Source organism: Bufo bufo, chromosome 1 (assembly GCF_905171765.1).
Source record: "Bufo bufo chromosome 1, aBufBuf1.1, whole genome shotgun sequence".
Taxonomy (NCBI): Eukaryota; Metazoa; Chordata; class Amphibia; order Anura; family Bufonidae; genus Bufo; species Bufo bufo.
In genome coordinates this window covers 604,177,146-604,189,555 of record NC_053389.1, presented here as the reverse complement: position 1 = coordinate 604,189,555, position 12,410 = coordinate 604,177,146, and the positions used below count along the sequence as shown (strand labels likewise).

The window sequence follows — 12,410 nt, the reverse complement described above, 5'->3', positions numbered from 1 at the left end:
ACATGACCCTCCATCAGCCGCCATTTTATGGACAAGACCTCTATGTGGACAGCACAAAAGACTTGGCAAACAAGGGGCACACTCTATAAATTATTGAATTTCAGCAAAGGCTATATTAGTAAGTGTCATCTATTCATCTTACATACACCTTGATCAAAAGTAACCAGAAAGTAGACAGCCCCTTTAATTTACCGGGAAGCATTCACCAAAAATAATGTTCTGTACTATAAAGAGCATGTTTGCATTAGATGTCACCAGGTGATCTTGTGCTATTGTACTGACTACTTAATGGCGCACCTGCTGCTCCCGTGTGGGGTAGTTGCTCAGTTGCGCTTTGTAGAATGGCCACTCATCATGATGGTAATTATACACCCACTCACAGAAGTGATTACCTACGTCAAATCCCCTGTGGGGAAAGAAAAGAGAAATTACTTCAAATATAACCATGAACAGAGAGACAGCACAGAACAAACACATGTAAGGCTACTTTCACACTAGTGTTTTTTTGCGGATCCGTTATAGATCTGCAAAAACGTTTCTGTTACAATCATACAACCGCATGCATCAGTTATGAACTGATCTGGTTGTATTATGTCTTCTATAGCCATGACGGATCAGTCTTGAACACCATTGAAAGTCAATGGAGGACGGATCAGTTTTCTATTGTGTCAAAAAACAGATCCGTCCCCATTGACTTACATTGTGTGCTTTTGGCTCCGCACCACATGGCGAACAGACAGCGTATTGGTGTCCACCTCCAGAGCTGAATGGTGACGGAACGGAGGCAAACTGATGCATTCTGAGCGGATTCTTTACAATTCAGAATGCATTAGGGCAAAACTGATCCGTTTTGGACCGCTTGTGAGAGCCCTGAACGGATCTCACAAATGGAAAGCCAAAAACGCCAGTGTGAAAGTAGCCTAAGCAGACAGACTCCAGCAACTGAGTGTGTGGAGAGGGAAAACCACTCAGTCCTTCTTGGCAGACAGATGGAATAGCAAACATTTTTCCATGACGTAGATGCAAACATAGCAGACTACTCAAGGCATAGTGATGCTGTCCAGTCACTGCGGCAACTTCCAAAACAGTGGAGGTTAAAAAAAAGACACAATACAGCACAAGAGCTTGTGAGTATCCACAGGTAATGCACAGCGAGAAATCACTGAAAAGCCTTAGCCTTTAGTAGAAGCTTCTTACAAAAAGACTAGACCATAGCAAAACCGATGTCCACATGTAGAGTTTAGGGACACTGAACACTAGGAGTGTGTTCTAGGTAAGGTATCAGCCAGAATTGTCTGATGTTTAAACCAAGTGTTTATGTTAAAAAGAATGTTTAAAAAATAAATAAAAATTGTGTTTTCTAGGTCATTATCCATTTTCAACAAAAATCCTGAAATCTTGCAGTTTTTATACAGTCTCAAAATAGGATGAGACTTAAAGGGAACCTGTCATCAACTTTGTGCTGCCCATACTAACGGCAGAATAAAGTAGAGACAGGTGAGCTGATTTCAGCGGTCTGTCATCTAAAAAAGTTAAAAGTAAGTGGTTGCCGAGAACAAACATCACAATCATTGCAAACTGGGCCTGGAAAAAAGAGTCACGTCCACCTGAGAAGAGTCCTGGTTATCCATGAATTCCAGCTGTGGAAAACTACAACTCCCAAGATGTACACAGAAATGAATGGAGCATGCTGGGAGTCATTGCTTCACCACAGCTGGAGTGCTGGAGGTTAGCCATCATGGTGCATAGCCTCTCAAGTAAATGGGTCATCTACAGACACCAGTGTCCATGTGGCTGCTACAATGCAAATTCTGCATCTGAAATGCTGTTGAAGCAGAAGCTCAGGTAAAATGACTATGCCATAATCATATACAGAAAAAAATAAAATAAAGTTTCTCTGAAAATAAAGACAGATAAGGCCTCTTTCACACTTGCGTTGTCCGGATCCGGCGTGTACTCCACTTGCCGGAATTACACTCCGGATCCGGAAAAACGCAAGTGTACTGAAAGCATTTGAAGACGGAGCCGTCTTCCAAATGCTTTCAGTGTTACTATGGCACCCAGGACGCTATTAAAGTCCTGGTTGCCATAGTAGGAGCGGGGAGCGGGGGAGCGGTATACTTACAGTCCGTGCGGCTCCCGGGGCGCTCCAGAATGACGTCAGAGCGCCCCATGCGCATGGATGACGTGATCCATGTGATCACATGATCCATGAGCTTGGGGCGCCCTGACGTCACTCTGGAGCGCCCGGGGAGCCGCACGGGCGGCAAGTACACTGCTCCCCGCTCCCCACTACACTTTACCATGGCTGCCAGGACTTTAGCGTCCCGGCAGCCATGGTAACCACTCTGAAAAAGCTAAATGTCGGATGCGGCAATGCGCCGAAACGACGTTTAGCTTAAGGCCGGATCCGGATCAATGCCTTTCAATGGGCATTAATTCCGGATCCGGCCTTGCGGCAAGTGTTCCGGATTTTTGGCCGGAGCAAAAAGCGCAGCATGCTGCGGTATTTTCTCCGGCCAAAAAACGTTCCGTTCCGGAACTGAAGACATCCTGATGCATCCTGAACGGATTTCTCTCCATTCAGAATGCATTAGGATAATCCTGATCAGGATTCTTCCGGCATAGAGCCCCGACGACGGAACTCTATGCCGGAACACAACAACGCAGGTGTGAAAGAGCCCTAAGGCTACTTTTACACTGGCGTTTCTGGGTCCACTTGTGAGATCCATTTCAGGGCTCTTACAAGCGGCCCCAAACGGATCAGTTCAGCCCCAATGCATTCTGAATGGATAAGGATCCGTTCAGCCTCCATTCCGCTCTGGAGGCGGAGCCAAACGGATCTGTCCTGACTTACAATGTAAGTCAATAGGGACGGATCCGTTTTCACTAACAATATGGTGCAATTGAAAACGGATCCGTCCCCCATTGACTTTCAATGCAAGTCAGGACGGATCCGTTTTGACTTACTTTTTTTTAAAGAATAATGCAAACGGATCCGTTCTGAACGGATACAAGCGTTTGCATTATCGGTGCGGATCCGTCTGTGCAGATACAAGACAGATCCGCACCGAATGCAGGTGTGAAAGTACTCTATAAACAAAGGAAATACAAAATATAAAAATAAATAAACACAACCAGATAGAAATGTCAGATTGTGGTGCATGCAGTTATGCTCAGGCAGATATGCAAGTGATTACAGGTGTGGTCTGATTAAACACTGGGTCTTGCCACAAGAGGCTGTAAAGGTGCTTTACCACTACCTTGTAAAAAGACTCTCAGAGACTACTTTTGGGTAGTGCACCGCTTAGAGAGTGATCGTTGACTGCTAGACATGCCTCCACTGACGCACTTGATATTTTGCGCAGTTGACAGACTTTGAGAGGGGGCACATAATTGGACTGAGAGAAGCAGGATGGTTGTTATGATGAATTGCCGCCATCAAGGCCGTTCTGACCTAGCTATTAGGAGGCGTTGGTAGCAGTGATTAAGTGAGGGCACGCACAAACAGCAAAACAGACAACCAGTAGAGAGGATCGTTTGATCCGCATGAGCAGCTCCCACTGTTTTGTGGTCCACTATCCAAAAACAGGTGGCACCTTCAATACCCACCCCTGTCTCTGCCCAGGCCATTTCCAGGAGCTTAACAGAGGGAAATTAACCAAGTAACGAATCAGATTCCTTTTTTCATTTTTAATAGCTCCTTTGGAAAATGAAAGGAGGAATCTGATTGGTTGCTATGGGCAACTAAGCCAGTTCTACTTTATACCGGTTTGATAAATCACTGCCATTGTCTTTAGCTACGAATCTAGGTTCTGTTTGGGATCTGACGATGGTCGGGTTTGAGCATGGAGGCTTGGTGACAAGTGCTTTAAACCCGCCTTTGCTGTGGAGCGACACACTGTCCCAGCTGCTGGTGTGAAGATATGGGGAGACATCTCATATGATAGTCACCCCTAGAAGTGATATGAAGGACATTAACAGCTTATCGATGTGTGCAGGACATCCTGTGGCCATATGTGCTCTCTCATGGCAGGGCTTCCAACTGGCATTTTTCAGCAGGATACTGTTTGCCCACACACAAAGGTTTCCCAGGAATTTCTCCTCCAGATTGAACCACTTCCTTGTCCTGTCTTGTCAGCAGATTTATCTCCATTTGAGCATTTATGGGACCAGCTTGGACACTAGATTCAGCATCCTATGAGTGTTCAGGATCTACAGGTCCAGCTGTAACATCTGTGGGCAATACGGAACCTGTATGCCCCAAGACAACCGTTAAATGAAACGGAATCTATATTAGTTAATGCCAAGTTATTCCTCCAGCGCCCACATAGCTGTTGGATGAAGGAGTTAGACTTGTTTCCATACCTATCCCAGCTTGGCCATTTAGTGTGCTCATGTGTTTTCATGGTTTCGGGTATTCAGTTAGCACCCTAGTTAATAGAGGAGGCCTCCATCACTTTTCTACGCCCAATATTGGATCATGGATAGGGATTGTCCAACCTCTTATGAAAGGTCTGATAAAACATGCTCATATCATGTGGCCTGACCTGTAATTGTAGCTGCTGTACTCAAAGTCAATGAGCATAAGTTTATCAGATGGATCGGAGGAACGAGATGACAGAAGCAGGATATTTCCTACAAGAGAAAGACAAGCCAGTCAGCAGGAAGAACATTCCTCACAGCACTTACAGAAGCATCAACATCATTGGGAGTGAGGAGACCAAAACGGAACTTTATGGTCACAGCCATAAAACGCTATGGCCTCCAATTTATCAAGACCGGTGTGTTCTATGCTGGTCCTGACAGGCCGCATCCTCCGGCAGTCCATGTGACAGACTGAAATCTACTCCAGTTGGTAGCCGGCGTGGATTTTAGTCAGCATTTATGCTAGTTTCTGGCGTGAATGAGAATAAATGTGCCGAGGCCGATGGCCCCATCCACTTTTTAGAAACTGGCGGCGTAAAAAGTAGCAGTGGCATTTAATAAGGCACAAAACCAGGCAGCCGACACATGGGGCATGCTTGGACTTGTGACACTAATCTGAAACGTACTGTACAGCCAAGTCAACTATGAGCACAAGTGATTAACAGGTAATAATAAGGGAGGTAACAAGCCACCATACCAGCTTAATAATTTAGTACAATTTATAGTGTAACTGCCATTTCCTTTTCTCCCAATGTGTAGGGACAGTGATAAAGTATATTAGAAAAAGGTTTCCCATTTAGTGAAGATGGACATTTAGATTAGAAAACTTGGCCAGAAACATCCCTTAGCAGCACTCCTTAAATCAGCGTTGCTAAGGCACGTCTGTCTTCCTAGTACAGCTGCTGCCCTCACATACTGTAAAGTACATCCCTGAACACTGTGTACGGTAAATATACTGCATGTGCTGATATCCCTGCTAGTTTGACACTGATCAGTGTGGCCAGCACTGACCGTGGGCGATCCTGTGGTATACCCGATGTGCTGAATAACTAACCGTGACAGCCGGCTGTAAGTCATCGCTATTGACAATTTATTTATTTTACGCACTTATATAGCGCTGATATATTTTGCAGTGCTTTACATGCATTAGCATCACACTGTCCCCAATGGGGCTCACAATCTAAATTCCCTATCAGGAGTGATGGGAGGAAACCAGAGTACCCGGAGGAAACCCACGCAAACACGGGGAGAACATCTAAAACCCCATGCAGATGTCATCCTTGGTCGGACAACCGAGCCAACATGCTGCCCAGGGAGAAGCTGTGAAACAGTATATAGGAACAGTTATATACTACATATACTATAACTGTCACTGTATACTGTAGAAAAGCTTCTCCCTGCATTCTCAAAAGCAAGCGCTTACTGCCCGCTGTCATGGTTAGTTATTCAGTGCAACGGTGATACAGCAGGATCGTCCACGGTCAGTGCTGGCCTCACTGATCAATGTCACAATAGCAGGGATATCAGCACATACAGTATATTTATTGTACACATAGTAACGTTCAGGGATGTACTGTATATGAGGGAGGAGTGAGGGCAGCAGCGGGGAGCCTAGCCGTCTTCACCGAAAGTCCTGCACTGTACTGTACTAGGAAGACAGATGTGCCTTATCAACACTGCTTTAGAGAGCGCTACTAAGGGACATTTTGGGGCAAGTTTTCACATATAAATGTACAACCTCACTAAATAAAGTATCCTAGAAAAATGTTCCCCATCACTGTCCCTACACTAGATAAAAAAATAAAATAAATGGTACAGTAGTTAAACTTTCTTAAAGATATAACTAGACAAAGTACTACTTTCAAATCAGCAGTAAACACAATCCTATAGACAAGGGATGGCTAACCTGAGGCTCTCCTGCTGTTGTAAAACTACAACTCCCACCATGCCCTGCTGTGGGCATGCTGGGAGTTGTAGTTTTGCAACAGCTGGAGAGCCTCCGGTTGGCCATCCCTTCTTCAGACTGTAGGAGTCAGTAAAATGGTAATGGTAGTTTTCCTACACAACATGGATTTAAAAAAGAAAACTATTGCTCAGCCTGCCCTTTGACCGATTGTTGTAGCATCAAGCATGTGCACCACACAAATGTGAAGTATGTGGAAATAATGGTTCAGATGTCATGATGAGTAAGTGGCATAGCACCTTTCTCACGCTCCAGTTACTAGCCCGTGTAAATACACTGAGAATCCACTCAAACAACTTGCTGGGAGACTGCATTGTACCTTCACACAAAGAATAATGACAAGGTTGCTAGTACAAGGAGGCGGTCACCTACCTTCCTGAACGTCATTGTGGCAGAAAACGACAGGAGACGGTGTAGATTCCAGCAGAAGCCTGTAGCGAGAGGAGACAGAGTCCATACAAGTACATCCACATGCGGCAGGACTGTCACATTCCTGCAGAAGTCTAGGTGTATGCTGCAGAAGCAACCCTATCACTCTGACTGACAGGGCCAGGCAGTGAAGACTGGCCCCAAAGTCTCTCAGTACAGAATCCATCGGCCGGGCGCTTCTGTGCCGAAGGTGGAGGAATCAGACTTCAGGGTCTGTCATGATTGCATCTTCACTGTCTGACCCGGTCAGTCAAAGTGGTGTGGGTGAGGCCTGTAGGAGAGTGAGACAAGCCTCTGGGTGCAACAACAGTGCCCTTGTTGCACCCAGAGACTAACTTGTATATTATTATTATGCTGTTTTCTCTGCAATGATGAGACAGAGCAAGATGGGACGAACACCATTAGATTCAGTTGACAAGGGCAAACACTGGTTTTATTCAGGGGTATTTAGTGACAGACTCCCTCAAATTTTCAGCATACCGTATAAAGCATTTGCTGTATCTGCTTGCAGTCATTGTACGGGACCATTTAAGGATAACCTCTACAGTATGAAAGTCTCTCCTGGTCATAGGATGATCACACCACTTCATGATTCTTTACAGTTCGAGTGAATGAAGTTTTGACAAAGTCCACATTAAGGCATGATGTAGAAATAAATTGTAATATATTAGTTGGATGCACAGGGTGGTTGAACCGCCAACCAGGGTGCTCACAGTCTTGGCTGCTAAGAAAGACAGAAATATAGAAAAAATGACTGGGCACACCTAGGATATTTAGTAGCTGGTGTTTATTGTTACTCAAATATAAAATATGGATCCAATAGGGGGATGTACAACATATAGTTTAATGGTGTGTACTTAAATAGTTAAAACGTTACCTATAGATAAAACAATATTCAAGGCAGATATTCTGTGTATTCTGCGGTCGAGGTGCTGCTGATTTGGTTACCCAATAGTGGTATTGTGACCCAACAGCCTCATCTCAGACGCATCATGAACAGAAATACTGAATAGAAAAAATGTGACAATGAATAGACAGCATAACACAATATTAATAGAGCTTATTAGGTGAAAAAAGTAAAAAATGTATAAACGCCGAATGATGTAAAGAGTTGTCCTCAAGAAATCCGAATATAGTCAAGTCCCACTAATATAGGTAGCCAATTTGGAGTAAAAGATAATACTGTACAGTAAATTGGCGGTGCTCAGATGCAATGATACTTTGCTCCGTCACTGACTCAGCGGCGTCCCGCTTTCAGTCAGAAAAGGAATCCAGCAATAAGTAGTAGTTAGTGAAGGAACGCTCTTACCAAGGTTGGAGGGATCTCACAGGTCAGAGAAACCTCTGCCGTCTGTCGGAACTTTGAATCCCGATTTTCTTGTTGCGGCCAGGTAAAAACCCGTAATGGGTAGTATGAATCACCTGTTGGCAGTTGGATTTTCTGCACGAGGTCCCGCTTGTTGAGATCTGGATGGGATGTCCCAGCTTTTCGGGCAAAAGTTTCAGACCGGCTTTATTTCGTAAGGCGGCTCGGAGTTGTTCCTTAATAAGTTCAATGCGGTGCACTCGCATAGAGTTGGGGGGTCAGACCAGACGCGTTTCGGGGCTAGAGTGTCCCCTTCCTCAGTGGCTTATCTGACCTCCCCAAAAGACCCTTCTTTTATACTCAGCAAAGGAGTCAAAAACCCGGTTCGGATTTTGGTTCCGGAAGTCCTGTGAAGGGAGTTATCCAATCAGGAAATATTTCCATTATCACTGTGGTATAGCGGATTTTCGTATTTTATTTCTTTAACATTGGTGTGTGTCCACATATCTAAACTCATTTATAACTTGTGGGATTGTTATGTTAGGTGAATGGCAATAACTTTGTGCCGCTGCGATTCCCCTGTGCTTTTGTAAAACGTCCGAGCAGTAGCATAGTGACCATTGTAAACATAGATAGATAATAAATCATGTATGAACAACATTTTAAAAGTGGTATCAACATTTGTATATGTGTTCAATCAATCAATTTACTAAAGAATAATGCAAAACGAAAAGGTTAAAAAACGAAAATAGAGGATTCCTAGTCAAATAAATGTTAGAGGAACATATATACTACGAGGCCATCAGTATATATATTGGTATGATAAACAGATTATATATCTATATACCTATAGCCTCTATGTATAAATATTTAATATCACTTATTAGTTCATTAATTTATATGAAGTCTTCTCTAAAATTTCAAAAAGTGAACAATCTATATATTTGATGATGGACAAAAATTTGTATAAAGTAGTAAAAACATGTATAAATATTTGGTTCATTTTTACAATATATTTTTTTGAAAAATGTGTTTTTGTTCATTCTCAACGTATATTTTTATATATAAAACCATCAATGTGTATTTCTAAAAGGCAAAAATTTGTATTTCTAAAAGGCAAAAATTTGTATGTATGGATCATAAATATGATAAAAAAAATATAATGTTAAAAATGTTAAAAATATATAAATATCTGTTGTTTATAAAATTTAATGATGATCTCATAAATTCCCACACAAATAGTAAAAGTTCATAAATATTCACAAAAAGATAAATATATAACAACTATTTTTGATTATTTTTAGTAAAATATTTTTGATTCTTTATAAAAGAATTTTTTTTCTCAAAGAAAATTCAATTGAATACCATGCTCAGTCAGTCGATGTTGTGAGATAAGGGACTGCCGTCGAGGGGGAGCCAGCCGGGGCAAAAAGCTACTCGGCATAGCTCACCCTCAAAGACAGGCCCCAACCCATATTTATAAAAAGCCAAAAATTTCATACTCTGCATTTAAACCATCAGGGATCATAGTTTCCATCTCAAAAATTCTCTGTGTCTCTAATCTTGACATTTTGCTGATGTGATTCCCTTTTCTCCAGCTTTTTGGTACCTTATCTATTGCTGCAAATTTTAGATTGGATGGGTCACTATTATGGGCAATTTTAAAATGTTTAGAAAGTGAATGAGTTTCTACGCCCTTTTTAATATTTGATATGTGTTCAGAAAGGCGTTTTTTAAGGGTTCTTTTGGTCCTGCCTATGTATTGGCGTTTACATGGACATTCTATCATATAGATAACATTTTCCGTACTACAGGTTAAAAATTCCTTTATAATGTGTTTATGTCCATTGGTGGTTGCAGTTATTTCTTTAGTTTGTTTTGTAAATGATGTTAGTTTGCAATTGCCACATTGGCCACACCTGAAAAAGCCTTTTAGATCCATCCATTTTTGTATTGATGGGATATTTTTTTGTTGTTCATCCTCCTTGACTGTGGGGGCTATCTTATTGCCTAATGTTGGTGCTTTGGTAAAAACAATCAAGGGTTTTGATGGAATTATTGTACCTATAGTTTTTTCTTTTTTGATAATATCCCAATGTTTGTATATGATGTTTTTTATCTTGCCATGTTCACTACTATATGGTAATATTATTTTTACTTGATTGTCCATATTCTCTTTGCGGTTTTTAGTTTTACCATTAAAAAACTCCTTTCTATCCATTTTAGTGACTTTGTCCAATGCCAAATTCAAAATTTCTTCTGGATATTCTTTTTTTAAAAATTCTGACTTCATTTGCTCTGCCTCAATTTGGAACTGGTCCATCATTGTACAATTACGTCTCAATCTTTGGAACTGTCCCTGCGGAATGTTAGTGAGCCAGCTTGGCAGGTGGCAGCTGTTAAATAAGATATAAGATATAACTATATATCTATTTAAGATATAACTATTATATCTTATTTAACAGCTGCCACCTGCCAAGCTGGCTCACTAACATTCCGCAGGGACAGTTCCAAAGATTGAGACGTAATTGTACAATGATGGACCAGTTCCAAATTGAGGCAGAGCAAATGAAGTCAGAATTTTTAAAAAAAGAATATCCAGAAGAAATTTTGAATTTGGCATTGGACAAAGTCACTAAAAAATGGATAGAAAGGAGTTTTTTAATGGTAAAACTAAAAACCGCAAAGAGAATATGGACAATCAAGTAAAAATAATATTACCATATAGTAGTGAACATGGCAAGATAAAAAACATCATATACAAACATTGGGATATTATCAAAAAAGAAAAAACTATAGGTACAATAATTCCATCAAAACCCTTGATTGTTTTTACCAAAGCACCAACATTAGGCAATAAGATAGCCCCCACAGTCAAGGAGGATGAACAACAAAAAAATATCCCATCAATACAAAAATGGATGGATCTAAAAGGCTTTTTCAGGTGTGGCCAATGTGGCAATTGCAAACTAACATCATTTACAAAACAAACTAAAGAAATAACTGCAACCACCAATGGACATAAACACATTATAAAGGAATTTTTAACCTGTAGTACGGAAAATGTTATCTATATGATAGAATGTCCATGTAAACGCCAATACATAGGCAGGACCAAAAGAACCCTTAAAAAACGCCTTTCTGAACACATATCAAATATTAAAAAGGGCGTAGAAACTCATTCACTTTCTAAACATTTTAAAATTGCCCATAATAGTGACCCATCCAATCTAAAATTTGCAGCAATAGATAAGGTACCAAAAAGCTGGAGAAAAGGGAATCACATCAGCAAAATGTCAAGATTAGAGACACAGAGAATTTTTGAGATGGAAACTATGATCCCTGATGGTTTAAATGCAGAGTATGAAATTTTTGGCTTTTTATAAATATGGGTTGGGGCCTGTCTTTGAGGGTGAGCTATGCCGAGTAGCTTTTTGCCCCGGCTGGCTCCCCCTCGACGGCAGTCCCTTATCTCACAACATCGACTGACTGAGCATGGTATTCAATTGAATTTTCTTTGAGAAAAAAAATTCTTTTATAAAGAATCAAAAATATTTTACTAAAAATAATCAAAAATAGTTGTTATATATTTATCTTTTTGTGAATATTTATGAACTTTTACTATTTGTGTGGGAATTTATGAGATCATCATTAAATTTTATAAACAGATATTTATATATTTTTAACATTTTTAACATTATATTTTTTTTATCATATTTATGATCCATACATACAAATTTTTGCCTTTTAGAAATACAAATTTTTGCCTTTTAGAAATACACATTGATGGTTTTATATATAAAAATATACGTTGAGAATGAACAAAAACACATTTTTCAAAAAAATATATTGTAAAAATGAACCAAATATTTATACATGTTTTTACTACTTTATACAAATTTTTGTCCATCATCAAATATATAGATTGTTCACTTTTTGAAATTTTAGAGAAGACTTCATATAAATTAATGAACTAATAAGTGATATTAAATATTTATACATAGAGGCTATAGGTATATAGATATATAATCTGTTTATCATACCAATATATATACTGATGGCCTCGTAGTATATATGTTCCTCTAACATTTATTTGACTAGGAATCCTCTATTTTCGTTTTTTAACCTTTTCGTTTTGCATTATTCTTTAGTAAATTGATTGATTGAACACATATACAAATGTTGATACCACTTTTAAAATGTTGTTCATACATGATTTATTATCTATCTATGTTTACAATGGTCACTATGCTACTGCTCGGACGTTTTACAAAAGCACAGGGG

The 12,410-nt window shown here is 40.3% G+C and overlaps 1 protein-coding gene across 2 annotated transcripts in view; it reads right to left on the bottom strand.

The window, feature by feature from the left end:
• The window catches only part of CHKB (choline kinase beta), a 109,702-nt gene that overhangs the window by 48,808 nt on the left and 48,484 nt on the right, over positions 1-12,410 (bottom strand). For both annotated transcript variants that reach the window (XM_040413576.1, XM_040413577.1), the window contains 3 exons: positions 6,764-6,822; positions 4,551-4,638; positions 298-406 (listed from right to left, as the gene is read on the bottom strand). In XM_040413576.1, the coding sequence (XP_040269510.1) occupies positions 298-406; positions 4,551-4,638; positions 6,764-6,822 (256 nt within the window). The remainder of the gene's footprint in view (positions 1-297; positions 407-4,550; positions 4,639-6,763; positions 6,823-12,410) is intronic.